Raw genomic sequence first — 17354 nt, forward strand, 5'->3', positions numbered from 1 at the left:
GGAACGGGAGAAAAGCAGGAAAGAGAAGCAGAAAGGACATAAGCAGAGAGGAGGAGGAGAGTGTAGCAGCGAGAATGAGAGAAGCAGAGAAAATGTGAGAACGAGAGACAGAAGGAGAGGGGACAGAGAAGGACAGAAAAGGACGGAAGCAGAGTGAAAGAGAGAAGGAGAAAGGAGGAGAGAGAACAGAGAAGCAGAGGGAAGAGCCTCACCGGGGCCCCGCCGAGGGAGCCCGCACCGGCTGCTGCCGGCACCTCCGAGCGCTGGGGAGAAAATGGCGCCCGCGGCGGTTTCCGGGGTTTAAATGCCCTCGGTCCCGCCCCGCGCAGCCGCACTGGAGCCCCGCGCACCTGCGGCCGATGTGTGATATGTCACACCTGTGCGGCCTCGCGCCGCGCCGCGCACGCGCCCCGTGGCCTCGCCCCGCGCTCTGTGGCCCCGCCCCTCACGCCTGTGCCGGCCCCGCCCCCGCAGCGCTGTCTGTGGCCACACGGGGGCGCCGCGCTCGCACCGCGCTCCGTGTCCGCCAGAGGGCGCCCTGCGGGTCCGGTCCCGGTACCGACCCCGGTCCCGCCTCGATGCTCCCGACGGGGAGCGGCGGCACCGCAGGGTGCGGACCGAGCCCTGCCGGTGCCGGGGTGTCCCGGGGTGTCCCGGGGTGCGGACCGAGCCCTGCCGGTGCCGGGGTGTCCCGGGGTGTCCCGGGATGCGGACCGAGCCCTGCCGGTGCCGGTGTGTCCCGGGGTGCGGACCGGGCCCTGCCGGTATCGGGGTGTCCCGGTGTGTCCCGGGGTGCGGACCGGGCCCTGCCGGTGTCGGTGTGTCCCGGGGTGTCCCGGGGTGAGCACCGAGCCCTGCCGGTGCCGGGGTGTCCCGCGGTGTCCCGGGGTGCGGACCGAGCCCTGCCGGTGTCGGTGTGTCCCGGGGTGTCCCGGGGTGCGGACCGGGCCCTGCCGGTGCCGGTGCCGCGGTGTCCCGGGGTGTCCCGGGGTGCGGACCGGGCCCTGCCGGTGCCGGTGTCTCCCGGGGTGTCCCGGGCTGCGGACCGGGCCCTGCCGGTGCCGGGGTGTCCCGGGGTGCGGACCGGGCCCTGCCGGTGTCGGTGTGTCCCGGGGTGTCCCGGGGTGCGGACCGGGCCCTGCCGGTGCCGGCTGGCGGAGCGGCGCTGGCTCTGCCCGGCGGGCGGGCTGCGGCTCTGGGCGATGGCGGAGCCGGGCCGCACCGGGGCTGCCCGGGCTGGCACTGCGCAAACCCAGCCTGCACTCGACAACGCTCCTGCTCCGCTGCCGGGCCGAGACTGACCGAGAGCGGGCGATGGAGCTCGGGGGTTCGGGTCCCGCCGGGGATCCCGGGCGGTGCCGCCTCTCCCCCGTCGGGAGAAGCGGCATCGGTGCCGGGATCGGCGCCGGGCCCGGAGGCGGCGGGCGGGCGGTGCCGGTGCGGCGGTTCCCGGTTCCCGGTTGGGACGCGGAGCCCCGTGTGGGCCCGGGGCCCGCAGGGCGCCCTCTGGCGGACACGGGGCGCTCCCGGCCCGGCCCGGCCCCGCCGCTCCGCCACCCCCGAGCGCGGCGCTGCCGCTCCTGCCCGGCCGGGGCGGCTGCGGCACCCGGGGAGCCGGGCACGGTCCCGCTCCGGTGCGGGCACGGTCCCGCTCCGGGGAGTCGGGCCCCGCGAGAAGGGCGGCAGCGGCGCTCTCCCGGTGCCGCCCGTGTTCCGGGAGCCGGAGCTGCCTCCCTGTCCCTCCATGTGCCCGTCCTCGGGCCGCAGTAAGGTGCAGCTCTTCTGACAGCTGCCAGACCTGATGCTCTCCTTCCTCTCCCTCCATTTCTCTGCAACTCACACTCTCCAGTGGCAAAACGTCTGGTTTTAAAAATCCCGTTAAAACATTTCATCTTTATTTCCAGTCGGGGAAGGTCCTGCCTGGGATGGAAACGGGTAAAAAAGAGGAAACTCAAAAATGGCAAAACCAGGTGCTGGCCCGTGAGTGCGAGCTGGGAAGGCCTGGGCATGTCCAAGGTTTGTTTTATTTCCACGTGCTCCTGCACGGGGTGCCCGTGCTGTGGGCTGGTATCCTCTGCTGCTGGCCAGGGCCACCCTTGTCTCCTCCAAGGGACCCACAGCACTGCCAGGATGATACTGAATTGGATCTTGTATATTCCCAATCCCCTCACAGCACTGAGTGCCTCCATCCCGGGCACTTTCCACAGGAGAGCAGCAACTGCACGGGAAACTTTGGTGACCACTGAGAAATGAGAGAGCAGCTGTGATAAAAAACCTTTTTTAAAGAACGAGATCAACAATTTCTCTACAGCAGTTGAGCAGCTTCAATTTCCATTATATCCATATGACACAGCATCTAATTCCAGCTCCTGATCTGATCTTGACCAAAGGAAGAGTCACGTGTCCTCGGTGTAAGTATTTGGTACATACATACTGCCAAGAGCCCCACTTGTAATAAATACCTGCAGTTCTCACTCCTATACACAAGTACTGTACAGCAAAGTGCCAGCTGGGCTGGGACAGAGGGATGGACATAAATTAATTATTGCAGTCGGGTGCGCTGTGGGCGGGGGGGTTTGGAGTTGATCCATGCTGGAAATATAAGTATCTCTCACACCTTGAAATCCACGCTGCCCGCTGGGAACAAATCCTCTCTTTGGAGTGTTGTTGGTGCCCATTGTGTCTCTGGGACACAGGGAGCAGCTGGGAATCAGAACCTGCTTGGACTGGGACCAGGACAGCACTAGCAATACCTACAGGGTCTGCACAGAGCATCCTGTTGATGATACCTGAAACACCCCCAACCCTTTCCTAGTGCCAGCAATGAAATTTCCTATGCAAACAGAAGTCCACTTTTTATACTAATGCTTTAAACACCAGCCCTTGGAATGCTCATAGGGCAGAACTGGATGGAAGAATACAGGTGAACAGCTGTGGGACAGCACAAACTCTTACAATAACGCTGCTTTGCCTCATCTACCCAACAGCTGCCCTGGTGCTCGTGCAACGTCAGTTAGCAGGGAGACACGAGGTCTGTGGCGTTTCACTGAGTGTCCACACCTGGTCCCGCCTGCAGTGAGCTTTTGCCTACAATGGGGGTGTTTAGGGCCCAAAACCACAGGAGGTGCTGAGGTTAGGGCTAACTTTCGGGCCCAGAACTGGATGGAGCCCTCGGCGACTCCCACTCACTGCCAGGAAGGCTCCTGTAGTGTCTCCCCTGCGTGTCCCAGCCGGGCAGGGAATGAGGGGCAGCAGGAGGCCGGGAGCACCAGAAAGTGAGCCAGCACTTCTCATCCTTGGTATTTACAGGGGAGGAGCCGTGCCCCGCAGGGCCCTGCCCGGGGCACGCGGAGTCCAAGCAGCCCCTTTGCACGGCTGTCCGCAGGAGGCTCCCGCTCATCGCTCCACGGGGGCAGCCCCCGGGGGCCGTCGCTTGCCAGGGCGCTCCTCGCCCCTCCCGGAGGTCCTGGCCGGCGCAGGAGCCCCCGCCGGCACGTTCCCTGCTGGCAGCGGGGGCAGAGCCGGCACCGCGGCGCTGCCGGAGCCGAGGCTGCTGCTGTTGGCAGGGGACGGCCGCAGGAAAGCCAAGAGCCGCGAAGTCTTCGCCGGCAGAGCAGCCCTCCAGTGCGGAGCGCCGGCACCCTGGGGCTCGGGGCTGGCCGGCGGGCGGTGCCGCTCCGGCAGCGCGGGCGTGGGCGCTGCCGCAGCCCCGGGCGGGCCGCCCCCATCCAGCGCCGCATCCCCCTCGGTCCCGGGCACGCTGCCGCTCCGCCGGCCGCACGACTCGCAGCACAGCTTGTGGTAGCCAGGGATGGAGCAGTAGCGGGCCAGCACTTCCATCTGGCAGAAGATGGATTTGTCTCCCAGGCAGGGCTCATCTGCAAAACAAACGGCCCGAGGATGGGAAGCCGGTGATGGACGCCGGGGAAACATCGGCACAATGTCGGCGTTTTCAGAGGAGCCCTGACAGCAATTCCCAGTGCCAACCTCCCGGAACTGCCACACACACTGGCTATGTCCTGCCCACCCCAAACCCCTTCCCTTCCAGCCTGAGGCCATCATCCATCAGCAGCGTTAAAGCCAAGGCAGTCTTCGCTGCCAGAAATTAATCCCCAAGCAATAGCCCTCGGAAATGCCTTAAAATATGACGGTAGAGTCAGATGAAATTTTCTTCAGATTAAGTTTGGTGTTTTTTAAATGGAACTGTAGAACTGATGAAAACTGTGACATTGAGTCATGTGTGAGGTGCCCTGAAAGGCAGGGATGTGCATCCCTTTCCTCAGGAAAAAGAAACTTCCAGAGGCTCTTCTGGAAGGTTTGAATCAAGATCAGCTTTCTGCAGGGAAAGATGCCCCCACTTGGGCACAGGGGCTTCCTCACCATGGGCCAGAAGCACATCTGGCCACCACCTTCTCCTGCTTTAAAGTATCAACTGGAGCCTGACCTCGGAGGGGGTGAGAACCAGCTCAGTTCCAGGGAACTCAGTAAAATCCCCAAGGACACCGGTGGGGCTGGAGGATGAGGGTTATAAATAAAATTCCATGGAATATAGACATGTCCTTGTCCTGATCCCACTGAACTCCTTTGGATGGAGGGTTGCTGGTTCCTGACAAACCTGGTAAAAGCAGCTCTGTATGGGAATAACCGTGCTCCATGAGGCATCGTGAGGCTGCTCCAGCCTCAGCCTGGAATTCTGGGCTGCAGGTACAATTCCTTTTGCTTTTCCAGAGTCACAGTGACCCTTATTTGGTCCTGTTCTCTCCTGGCTCATTTGGAGTATCCATTTGTGCTGGTTTAGATTCCACGACTCCAGTGTGGAGATTTGGGGTTATGCTTCTCTGCTTCCAGCAGATCCCATAAGGACCCAAAGCAGATCCCACCTGTCCAGCCTGGGGGAAAACACCTGCAGCTGCCAGGAGCTCTGACTGCTCTTCCTACCAGCTCTTGAGCAGTGTCAGGGCCACCACGAGGGAGCCAAAACCCCAATAAACCCCAAATCCTACAGAGTGAATAATCCAAAGGAAGAAATGCACTGTTGTCATAAAAAGCTTCAAAACCTGTTAAAAGTTCTATGCAAACAAGGTAATGGATTCCCAGGAACCTCACTAATGCTCTGGGTTCCATGTTTGTGTTTTCATTCCCTCACTTGGCAGCTTGTAGAACTTGCCCTGGGATTTAGAGGTCAGGCAGGGTTTGTTTTGCATTGCCCTTCACCTCTGGCCCCAGCCTGTGCCAAGACAACTTGGGCCAGCGTGGTGAAGCCTGTCTGAGCCATTCACAGGCAGACCCTGATGCTCTGGATGTCTCTGAACACAGAGGGAAGCTGGCTCTGTGCCCCTCCAGCCATCCCAGCCCTCTCTTACCGTCACAGGCGGCGAGTTTGCAGGGCCTGACGGGCTCCGGCCGCTCCCCGGCGCAGCGCTCCCCGGCGCGGCACAGCACCTGCCGGCTCTCCGTGCCCTCCCCGCAGGTCACCGAGCACTGTGGGACACAGGCACAGGTCAGGGCGTGCCGTGTCACGGCCCGCGGGCCCGCCAGGCCCCTGGAGCTGCCCCGGTGCCCACCTGTGACCAGGGCCCGGCCCTCCACGGCGCGGGGCACGGGGCGCGGTTGCAGGCGCGGCGGCTCTCGGGCCGCTCCGCGCGGCACAGCCTGGCCGGCACCGAGCGGTTGGTGCCGTCGGCCAGGGGCTGCACGCAGCGCACCGTGCGCAGCTGGTAGCCAGAACTGCCGCACGTTTTGGTGCAGTGTTCCCACTCCTCTGCGGCCCAGCTGGGAAGGGAAATGGTGTCAGACACAAAGAGTTAACCTTTCCATCCTGCTGCAGCTGCCTCATCCCTGGAGCAAGCTCATCTAGTGGAAGGAATCCCTTCCCATGGCAGGGGGCTAGAATGAGATGAGCTTTAGGGTGCCTCCCAACCCACTCTATTCCATGATTTTGTAACATACATATATACATACAAGACAAACACCCAATCAGATTAGCATCCATCGTTACATGGGTACAAACTCCCCTCCACATAGGCTGGAAAGGTGTCAGCATCCCACCCAATTCATCCCACCCAGTGTGGCTGGGGACACCCTGCCCGAAGGAGCAATCCCCGCTCTGTGCCCAGCTGCACTCACAGGGGCTCTGTGCACTCCTGCAGGTTGCACATCCTGCGGATGGGCTTTGGCTTTTTGCTGCCTTCGCAGAAGCTGCGATGAACCATCTTGTTGTCACTCTTCCTGCGGCACCCATACTTGGTGTACTGGAACCCTGGGAAACACGTCAGAGGAACCAGGTCCTTGTTAGAATGTTTGCTTTAAATAGGGTTTTCTGGTCTATCACATGGGTTTACAGGACAGGTATTTTGGTGTTTGCATTCCCCATTATTTGCTTAAGAGCCATGGACAGACCACGAGTACAGGGAATGCCCAGGAGCATCAGTGCCTGAGTTTGGGCATCCGAAGTAGCTTTGGGTCTGAATTTAAACACCAGAAGAAGCCTTTTTCTTCCTAGGCTGGAAGTGTGCCACCTGGGAACAATCATGCACTTCAGCTTTTTAAAGCTCGAGCCCTAAAATAACAAACCACTGTTAAAAAAGGGAAGCCAGCAATCTAAATCCTTCCCTTCCTGCAGTTTTTGGTACCCTGTCCCTTGTCAGAGGTGCCTCAGGCCCTGCTCACCTCCACTGCAGGGTTTGGAGCACTGGGACCAGCTCTTCAGGGCCCACTCGAAGGCGTCCGTGTCCTCCCGCAGCACGTTGTTGCTGTGGATGGTCGGCACCGAATCCTCGTGGATGATGTACCTGTAGGTCAGGCTGGACCTGGTGTCGTTCTCCCGAGGGATGATCTGTGAGTGAGCAACACAAACCTGGCACAGTTACTGACTGCTCTGCTCAGCACAGGGCCCAGGGCCCGGGACGGAGCTCTCACGTCACCCACCAGCACCACCACGGGCTCGTGCAGGGGCCCGGCCGTGTGCAGCGTCTCCGTGTTGTCCTCCAGGCTGTACTCCCACTGCACGCCCAAGTCGATGAAGGACCGGGACCTGGCCTCCTCCCCTTTCCCATTCAGGATATAGTGTCCTGTGGCCTGGTTCTTGATTGCTGGGAGGAGTGAGAGCAGAGCCTGTCGTGCCTCCCCCGCACTGGCAGCAATCGGGGTGGCACGGGGAGGGTATTTCCATCAGATTATGAAAAAAACAGATTTCCATCACGTTTTACTTTGTGCACACAGGTGTGTCACAGATGCTAAAATCCAGAAGTGATACTAAACTCTTTAAATGAAGGGCTGAGGGACTGGAGCCCTGTGGAACTGCCTGACTCTGGGCTTCCACAGCACACCTCCACAGCCAGGTACAGTGAGCATTATGATGATGATGATGCTTCAATTAGAAGCCAATTCATTCAAAACTAGAATCACAGAATGGTTTGGATTGGAAGGGACCTTAAAGATCATTCAGTTCCAACACCTGTTGTTCTTTCATACAGCTTTTTGCAATGCACCATAGGAATAATTAAAGGATATTGAATTTGATTCACCCTGGCACTTCCCACTTTCATGTGAGTCATCACAATCCTTGGTTTGACAACATGCAAATTTGGGTCAGTTTAGTATTGTGGAGTTCAAATGAGAAGATGTTTGTTTGCTGAGCTGTAGGACTGCAGGACTAAGCCCTAACCGTGCAATCTGGAAAGCCCACATTTACCCAAACCCTTCACTGGACTGTCTCATCCCTCAGGTCCTCTGGCATGAGTACCCCATGCTTCTTCTCAAGCCTCATACCAAACATGAGCAGAAAAACACTTACCAAGAAAGTGAGGAGAGGCCTCGTCTTCTTGGATGAACACATGTCGAGCCCCAGGAGGGATGTCAAACATCTTCAGGTACCCTTTGGGACGTGCAGGGTCAGTGGAGGCAGCAGGGAGGAAAAGAGAAAGGAACAGCCATGGTCAGGAGTGCAGAGTACAGCCCAGCTCTGCTTACAGGACAGAGCATCCAGCAGCAGCCAATAAGCAGGGCTGGGAGAATGGAGCCAATCTGTTTGTAACGTGTGGGACAGGCCCTCCCTGGGCTCTTCTCTTCCAGGGACAGAAGAGACACCAGGCACAGATCCATTTGCCACTTCCCAGCAGGCATCAGTTTAACATTTACAGCCTGCTTGGAGTAGGATCTATCAACAATTCAGGCAAAAAGATGTTTCCAGTGTTCCTCAGCACATGAGGACACAAACACAAGTGTTTCTCACTACTTTCCCAAATCAGTCCTCAGCTAGCTTGCTGGACTGGAACTTACTGACTGCCCTTTTAGATGGTCATGCCTGCAGTGAAAGTAAAAAGCTGTTCCCAAAGAAAAGTATTCTTAGTTTCAATTTCAATTATTTACCAGTGCAAATCACAGGTAATTAGTGTAAAATTAAGGAGGCACTGCTAATTAGGAAGACTAGGATCCCTTCTAGGGATCAGTCACTGGTACTCACAGACCAAGATTTAATAAATTATTCCCGAGGCTAGAACAGGCACTACCTCGTGCCTGTGAGTGTGACACAAAGCCCAGAGCCAGCAGGAGCTCCAGGCAGCTGCAGGCAGATGTTTTTCCTACCCAGCTTTTTGGGAGTGCGGGTGTAGGTGCCCTTCACGGTCCGGCAGTGGGAGTCGTCCCCGCCGCAGACCCCGCACTGGTCCTCAGCCTTGCTGGAGCCAATTTCCTTGTCACAGCCCACTTTCTGCAGAAAAAAGGGCAAGGCTGGATATTAGGAGGGAATTCTTTCCTGTAACGGTGCTGAGGCCCTGGCACAGGTTTCCCAGAGAAGCTGTGGCTGCCCCATCCCTGAAGTGTCCAAGGCAGGGTGAAGGGGGCTTGGAGCAATCTGGTCTGGTGGAAGGAAGGTCATGGCAGGGGGGTGGAACTGATGCTCTGTAAGTCCCTTTCAGCCCCAACCACTCTGGGATTCTATGATAAGAAACAACCAGTGGAAGAGAAACGAAGCATTTCCATGGAACTGGTCTGTGCTGTTCTCTAACTTAATTTAAATCTCAAGGAATTAGATGAATCCAATGCTGCAAATATGGAATTAGAGATATCTGCAAAGTCTCTCTCTGCCTGTAAGCTGTTCCCATGGGTGTCCATGGACAAGCTGCCACTCACCACACATTCCCCACGGACACAGATGCTGTAGGGATCCTTGTAGGAGCAGCGAGTCCCGTCGTGCACCGGCTGCTTCATATAAGCCACATCCCCTGTTTCTCTGGACTGGCAGTACAGGTGACATCTCTTGGGAGCTGTGGAGCCAGAGAAAAGAAAGGATTACATGGAGGACAGTGATCCAGATGTGTTCTCAATAACTATCCCACCCGTGGAGAGAGAAGTGAGAATGGACAGGCAGGTCTGGGGCTGAGCATGGGGGTAGAGCAGTGGAATGGGGGGGTTTGGGAAGGAACACATGGACTGTAGAGAACCTGGGGTATTTAGTGCAAAACTTGTGTTTTTGAGAAAGAATGTGGCCATTTTGAATAGAAGTATCCATTTTAGGGATAAACAAGCAATTCCAAGTCATAAAGGTGAATTTAAGGGCTAAACTGGGGGCCTGGGAGGAAACGGAATTTTAGGTGAAAATGCTGAAATTAGGGCAAGACTTGTGGTTTTTGAGACATAATTCAGAAACTTTGGAGCACAAATGTCAATTTTAGGGATAAAGGGGCATGTCTGGGGGTGGAAATTAGGACTTTGGCAGTAAAAAGGGAAAATTTGGGTCAGAGTAGGGAAAATAAAGGTTAAAATCAGGGATTATGGGCAAATCTGCTAATTTTTAGACATAATGTGTTAATTTAGGGTCAAAACCATCAATTTTAGGGATAAATAGGAGAGAAATGGATTGTTTGGGGCAAAAATGGAAAAATTTGAGTCGGAGCAGGGAATTTGGTTATTAAAATCCAGGATTTAAGGCAAAACTATCGATTTTCAGACAAAACAGACAGATGGGTGGGGAAGGAACCAACTTATTTGCTGGTGTGGGAGTTGTGGGCCTGTCCCTGAGATGTGCAGGCCAAGGGGAGTGGCTTCAAAGCCTCTCAAGTGTCACAGGGGCCCAGGGCAGGACGCACGGTCGGGGTGCTCGTAGGGCAGCCAGTGGTGGCGGCTGCCCCGGAACTCGAAGTGGGAGTTGCGCTGCTGGCACTGCTGCGCCCTGAAATCCTCAAAGTGCTTCGGACACTCCTCGGTGCTGCACAGCTGGAACTCAAAACTGACCCCGGCGCAGTCGTCACCTCCGTTGATGGGCCTGTGACAAGAAAGCGTTCCAGAGATTTTCATCAGGGAGAAATTGTTCCCTGGGAGGGTGGGGAGGTTCTGGCACAGGGTGCCCAGAGAAGCTGATGCTGCCCCTGGATCCCTGGAAGTGTCCAAGGCCAGGCTGGACAGGGATTGGAGCAACCTGGGATAGTGGAAGGGGCCCTGACCATGGCAGGGGTGGAATGGGATGGGCTTTAAGGCCCCTTCCAACCCAGACCAGTCTGGGATTCTGTAATTCTATGGCATTCTTGATTCTCCAAAAATGATGCCATTTCAAGGGGCTTGAGCAGAATGCCCACCCAAAACCCAACTGCCATTTCAAGTGAGCCCTCCAAGGATGCCCAGGGGGGTCAATTCCACACCTACATTGGGTTGTTGCACTGGCGCGTCCGGAAGCGAACCCCAGTTCCACAGGTCCGTGAGCAGGAGCCAAACTTGGTCCAGGGTCCCCAGTGTCCATCCTGCTTCAGCTGGTTGGTGTTCTTCCACATGCAGTGACCCTTGTAGCACCACTGAAGGAATTGGGGCAGGAAACAGGTGAGAACTGGCACAATCCCCAGATCAAATGTATAACCACAGTACAGGAACATTTTGCTGCTGCCTGCGCCACATTTAGATTGCACAAGTGGCTCTCCTGAATTTCAAAATGAAGGGGATTTGCTAAAAAACTCCAGGTATCATAGTATAATTTTAAAATTGAAAATGGACTGGCAGCAGGACTCCCACTAATGGGGATATTAAAAGGAAAAATCAGGTATTAATCCTCAGCCTACACGAACATTTGCCACAGGGTGTCTGGACAATGAGTTCCGAGCAGCCATCCCACAGTAACAGCATCTACTTCCCTGGATTCCTGAAGGCACTTGACAGAAACTTTGATGAGACAGAACTCAAAAAACATAACAAAGAGGTCACAGAATAGGTTGCACCTCAGCTAGAATCTCTAAGCCCAAAATGTGCTAGAGCCAACCCTGTACAGCTCCCAGAACATCCCAGTGGGAAAGCACAGCTCCTGCTTTTCCCAGTTCTCATTTCAGCCCAGGAATGCCAGGCAATTCCCCGCTTCCCTCTGTGCCCTTCAACCTGTTGGTTTTCTTCCCCAGACAAACACAGTGCCAAGCCCAAACTCACTTTTCCTGGAGCACACTCCGTGCCATCCAGGGGAGGTCCCTTCTTGGTCTTGCAGAAGTAGGGGTTATCAGGATGGCTGCACCACAGCTGCTTGCATGGATCAAAGGTTCGGAACTGGAAAACACAACAGTCATGAGATGAAATGCATAAGATGAGATTATTTGTACTCTTTGGATAAGGATCCAACCCACTCTGTCCATTCCATCTCACACACCCCAATGAGCACAGTGCTTATTCCCTGCATCCCCCAGCTTCTGGGCTAGAGAGAAGAGGAAAGAAGACACCCAGAAATGGAATAAAAATGAGATTTTTTTTTTTTTTCCTTTTCTTTCTTGGGATTGCTCTCACCAGTCTGTGCCACGTGGAGCATGCTGTCACTCATTACTCCACAGGACCTAGAGGACTGAGTTTCCCCACAAATATCCCTCTGCCCTTTACAGATCTCTTGAATTACTCCATGAACTTCTCTCAACGATTATGACACAGCTGTCCCATCGGGCCCCAGCCCCAGGCTGTCTCTGCCTCGTGCCTGGACGTACAGCTGTGCACATCCTGTAGCCCACGCCGAAGTCAAAGCGGCACTGCTCATCCATGGAGTAGTTGATGCCTGGCAGCTCAGGAAGCTTGGGCCAGTCATGCTCAAAAGGGTCATCAAGAAGACAGTCATAAGAGCTGTGGAAAAAAGCATAGAAAAAAATGCCATGAGAAGATGTACACTCCTAACTCCTGCCCCATCCCTGGAAGGGCTCAAGGCCAGGTTGGGTGAGGCTTGCTTGGAGCCACCTGGTCTAGTGGGAGGTGTCCCTGTCCATGGCAGGGGGCTTGGAATGAGATGAGCTTTAAGGTCCCTTCTGACCCAAACCATTCTGGGATTCTGTGAGAATCTGATGCCAATTCCAAACCCCACTTGAATTAGAGGGTCTTTCCACAGACTTCTCATCCTGAGCAGATGGGCTACAGAACAGCCCTGTGTGAGGACACACCGTTTGGGGGGTCAGAGCTTTGCTAGAGAGGTTTGAAGGGAAAGAGGGCCTGAAAACAGAGGGATCAGGGCCTGGCTGCACCAGGGAGGCCTTACTGGATGTATCTCCTGAGCTCCTGGCCGCTGCAGCGGGACCAGTGGTAGCGGTGGAAGGCAGCCTGCACCAGGGGGGCCATGACGCTGCCCATCGCCGTCTCGTCCCCACATCTGTTCCCTTGCCCGTCGTGCTCCATGCCCAGCCTGGAACAGAGAACCCCCTCACAGCTACTGCAAAAACAGCTGTGAGGAAACAGCTGTGGAAGAGGTACCAAATCTGACCCACCAGCACAGGTGGCTGAGGAGAAGGTAGTGAAGGACACTCAGACCAGCTCCTGTCTCCACTGCCTGGACCTTCCAGGTCCCTTCCTGACCTTTCCCTCACCCCAGAGAGAAAAAGGTCACCCTGCTTCCCCCTCCCTTCTTCCCCCACTTGTCTCTCCATTGCTTCAACCACTACTGCATTCCCAGAGGGCTGGAAATAAAATCAGGCCAGCTTCCATAGAGCCATGAAATCCAACACCCTTGGAGCAAGCAGGAGGTGCAGCCCAGCATTTTGGTGTGATCTGATGGTAGAAGCTGTACTTACACGTGCCCAGTCTCATGAGCAACAACAAAGGCTGAGGAGAAGCCGTCCTCATGGTTGAGGGTGCAGCTGCGGACCGGGTGGCACATGCCTGTGACAGGAGCATATCCTACAGAGAGACAGCAGGGCTCAGTCTGCTGCTCAGCACACGGACTCTGAATGAGACCCCCAGCAAACCACCTCAGCAAAACTAGCATTGCTCTAGGGCCAGGGCAGCCTGCCTGACCCAACCCAAACTGCGGCAATTCCTGCCCATTACCATTAGTTCCCTGAGTCCAAAGGATGGATGCAGGTGTCAAAGTGGCTGGGATGTCTATAAGTAGAAATCTATGGTGAAAGATGCAATAAAATAAAGGGGAGTGGAATGCCACATGCATTGAGGTTCCCTGTGATTCCCTGCACACACAGGGGTTTGTAGAGAGCTAAGAAATATTTATTCATAACTCTCAAGAAAGAAATTCAATCTATGGCTGGATATAAATGGCAAGCTCTCCTTCCTTCTGAAAAAGCCTGCGGAATGAACAACTCGAGGGGCTCACAATGCAATTCCCGATTTTTTCCTCTTTTCTGGCAGGTGCCAGCCAAGAAACACCGAGCCCAGAGCTGTGCTCCGGGTCAGCTGCATTACCTTGCATACCAGCGGGCCCAAAATCTTGCCTGGTTAAGAAGATGGCATGGTCGTGGTGCTCGGCGTGGCCGGGGTCCGACCTCTGCTGCTGGTAGGCCCAGCGGCACACGTTCTCCAGGCTGCGCGAGGGGTTCCCCCGCTCGATCAGGCTGATGGACTGAGAGAGCAGCACGTTAGGGCCACGGGCTCCTGGGCCAGCAGCCCAGCTCGCTCTGGATCCTGGCCAGCAGGCGAGGCTGGCAGCGGCTCCTCACCTTCGCGTACCCCAACATGATCATCCGCACCAGCACGACGTTGATGTGAACGCCCAGCGACTCGTCGTGGTAAATTTCGTTCACCTGAGGGGAAAAAAGAGGAAAAATTACAAAATGCACAAAGCACTGATGATACTAAGGGAACTTCCAAGGCCACAGAGATCTGTTTTCAAGTGCTGGTACCACTACAGTCCACAGAAGAGCATTCAAGTCTCAGATCACTCCTACTCAGTGAGAAGTGTAGATTCTCTTCCTCTCATCACACACTTCCTTCACATGGAACTTTGGGTAGCACATGTCAAGCCTCCTCTCATGTTCAATGGATCAGGGCTCAAAGGAAAGAGGACTGGGATAAAGACTGCAAATCACAGAGCCCCAGACTGGTTTGGGCTGGAAGGCACCTTAGAGCTCATCTCATCCCACCCCTCAGCCACGGGCAGGAACACCTTCCACTTAGACCAGGCTGCTCCAAGCCTTGTCCAGCCTGGCCTGGAATGCTTCCAGTGCTTCTTGTTTAGTAGAGTATTTTTTTTAGGAGCAACTTATACTGCTGCCCTACTTTTCCAAGATCAGTTTGAATTCTGTGGTCACTTCTGTACTAAAAAGAGGCTTTGTGGAAGGGAAGTTAGAAAAACAGGATTATGCAGATGGGCCCAAAGTTGTCCTTCTTGAGGCCCTTCCCTGTGTCTGGGAAGGTGAGAAATGTCCTGGCACCAGAGTGTGAAACATCTGCGGGTCCTCAATGAAGCTCCTCATTCCCCTAAAAACAAAATAAATATTATATTATGGGCAACTGGTGAGAAATAAACACCCCTGTTCAGAAGCTGGTGGGTTTGAGCAGAAGTTAGGGGGTTGTTTTACTTTTCAGTCAGGCTAAACAGAACTTCCCCTCAGGGAAAAAGGTCACTGGGAGTTGTCCAGACTGTGGGTCCTAGCACGAGGATTTCAGCCCATGGTTTAAACCTGAAATCCCTGAAGCTGAGAGCAGTGTCAGCAGGGCAGTGGGACAGAGAATGAGGGACAGAGAATGAGTCTGGCAGCAGGGTGTCAGCTTGCTCTGCCTTTGGCCCCACAGCACTCCCAGCAGATGGAGTCACAGGCATGTCAAAGCATGGGACTGCTCTGGGACATGGACCAGCCCTGCTGCTCACTGGTAAGTTTTTAATACCAAAAAGACAACATTTTGCAATAATGTGTAATGGAGATTTAATGCTGATGTTCCATGGTGCATGTGGGGAAAAGGAAATAATTCTCTGAGTGATGTGCTGGGAAACATCACATTGGTTGGGCTCAATTCATACAGGAATATTTTATTTCCTTTCAGATTCTAAGTTCTTAAAGTTCTTAAATTTAGAAGGTCTGTCAATCCAAGTAATCATCTTAAAATTATTCCAGGAATAAAAGGAGTGTAAAAAATGTAAGAATCATTCCTCCGTAAAATCATTATTAATGGGAATCATTATGGGAATAATTAATCCATTTTCATCCTAAAGAGATTGTTTTCCTTTCCTGGAAAACCTTATGATCCCACAGTTTTGAAGACAGAGCTACTGGTATTACCAGAAAGTCTGCTCTGTCAGAGAGCCATTGAGGATTTAGAACCCCTTTTCCTCTAGATATTTACACTATAATCATTTTTTCTCCAGAGCTGTGTTTTAGGAGAAGCTCGGAATTACCAGAAATTGATCAAGTTTACTTTTTTCCCTTACTATTTCCAAATTCCTGGGATTACCCTCGAGCGTGCCCTAGGAAGGCACTGAGAGGAAGATGAATGAAAGGAACACCTGAAAGCCTCCTGCAGTCAGAAGGATCCCGCTGCTGCTCTTCCCAGCGCCAGGAGCTGGCAGCAGGGCGGTGCAGTGCCGGGGTACTCACGATGTTCATGAGGGTCAGCAGGTAGTTCTGGACGTGCTCCTTGCCGTGGAACCGCACCACCGAGTCGTCCACGCCCAGCAGCACCTCGATGTTGTGGTCGCTGTCGCCCGCGTGGCGCCGCCGCCGCAGGGTCTCGTTCAGCTGCTGCTGCAGGTGGGAACTCAGCGCCCCGAGGCCAGCCAGGAGGGGCCCTGCAAGGACAGCCTGCCATCAGTGCAGCCCCCTCCCTCAACTGCTCAGCAACAGGCCGGATGGGACTAGTGCAAGGTGCCCCTGCCCATGGCAGGAGGGTGGAAATGGGTGCCCTTTAAGGTCTCTGCCAACCCAACCTATTCAGTTCCATTTCAAAAACACCCTCCCAGCAAAGCATCCTCACCTGCAGAGTCGCCACTTCTCTGGACAAAATACACCAGGAACCCTGAAGAAATTATTCTTGTGGGGTAGGGCTGGGAGAAACCACCAGAAAACTAATTTAAAAAAATCATTTAACCACAAGGCTCTGTAATTTATCCTGGTTCTTACTCCACACACAAAATCCAAAGCTGTTTGTTACTTTCGCTTAAGGCAGTAAAACAAAATATGCCCAGGGATTTTTGACAGGTAAAACCTCACAGCCCTAGGATGCTTGGCTCTTCCCAAATCCACACAGCACTCCAACAATCTCTGAGCAATGAACATCAGTGAGGAGCATCTCATGGTGCTCACAGTGAGCTCTGAACTACGGTTCCTGTGCCACTGGGACAGTCAGGAACACCCCTGTTCCCCCACTGTTCCCAAAAACATACAAGGATCTCCCTGCTCTACAAGGCCAGGCAGAGCAACCTGCATCCAGTGGATGGAGAGAACAGTTCTGCTATCCACTCACTCACATTGTACCAGGACACTTTCCCCTACGATGGCAAACTTCCAGCCCTTCTCCTCTGTGCTGGAATTCAGGAATGCCAAGGCTGCAAGTCCACAAACCAACCCTTCCTGTGTCTTCAGGCACTCTCAAATGTGCCAGCCCCAGGACAGCACAGCAATGTGAAAATCATACACCCACTCCACTTCCAACAAGCACTCCAGCTGGCAAAGCTGCCAAGTGCAGCATCCAGGGGAAGCCCGGCTGGAACGCTGTCCCACCGCGGTGCCCACGCTGCCAACTTCCCAACCTTGCTGGGAACTCAGACACTGGTCCCCTCCTCTCCCCAGCTGCTGTGCTCTGTCCAAACCACACCAGTGGTTTCTCTGGTCCTTGTCTGCTGTCCATGATGCAGCACTCAGGCAGGCAGGCTCAGTCCCAGGTCACAGGTACTGCTGGTTGGTGTTTCAGAGGATGCACTCTGCGTCCCTGGCCAAGCTCTGAACACAACGTATGGAATCCAAAACATGTCCCCACGTGCCACATCCACACAGCTTTCAAATCCCTACAGGGATGGAAGGTCCATCACTGCCCCAGGCAGCCTGGGTCAAGGCTGGACAACCCTTTCTGTAAGAAATTTTCCCTAATGTCCAACTGAAACCTTTCCTGGCATATCCTGAGGCCATTTCCTCTTGAATGATCACTTGCTACTTGGGAGAAAGATAACACAGGAAGCAATGGTGAAG

The 17354-nt window shown here is 54.7% G+C and overlaps 1 protein-coding gene across 5 annotated transcripts in view; it reads right to left on the reverse strand.

Annotated features, from left to right (window-relative positions):
• Positions 1-1668: 1668 nt before the first annotated feature.
• The window catches only part of ADAMTS3 (ADAM metallopeptidase with thrombospondin type 1 motif 3), a 55868-nt gene continuing 40182 nt past the window's right edge, over positions 1669-17354 (reverse strand). For 4 of the 5 annotated variants that reach the window (XM_079306361.1, XM_079306360.1, XM_079306359.1 and 1 more), the window contains 18 exons: positions 15768-15958; positions 13893-13976; positions 13639-13795; positions 13014-13119; positions 12485-12628; positions 11946-12078; positions 11407-11520; positions 10642-10787; positions 10089-10264; positions 9133-9266; positions 8587-8710; positions 7796-7876; positions 6928-7091; positions 6670-6835; positions 6127-6259; positions 5565-5772; positions 5364-5481; positions 2263-3878 (listed from right to left, as the gene is read on the reverse strand). In XM_079306361.1, the coding sequence (XP_079162487.1) occupies positions 3397-3878; positions 5364-5481; positions 5565-5772; positions 6127-6259; positions 6670-6835; positions 6928-7091; positions 7796-7876; positions 8587-8710; positions 9133-9266; positions 10089-10264; positions 10642-10787; positions 11407-11520; positions 11946-12078; positions 12485-12628; positions 13014-13119; positions 13639-13795; positions 13893-13976; positions 15768-15958 (2861 nt within the window). In that variant the 3' untranslated portion in view covers positions 2263-3396. Of the gene's footprint in view, positions 3879-5363; positions 5482-5564; positions 5773-6126; positions 6260-6669; positions 6836-6927; positions 7092-7795; positions 7877-8586; positions 8711-9132; positions 9267-10088; positions 10265-10641; positions 10788-11406; positions 11521-11945; positions 12079-12484; positions 12629-13013; positions 13120-13638; positions 13796-13892; positions 13977-15767; positions 15959-17354 lie in introns of all 5 variants that reach the window. The other variant, XR_013774338.1, reaches the window with a different exon arrangement.

The sequence above is a fragment of the Erithacus rubecula genome (assembly GCF_903797595.1).
Source record: "Erithacus rubecula genome assembly, chromosome: 5".
NCBI classification, from domain to species: Eukaryota; Metazoa; Chordata; class Aves; order Passeriformes; family Muscicapidae; genus Erithacus; species Erithacus rubecula.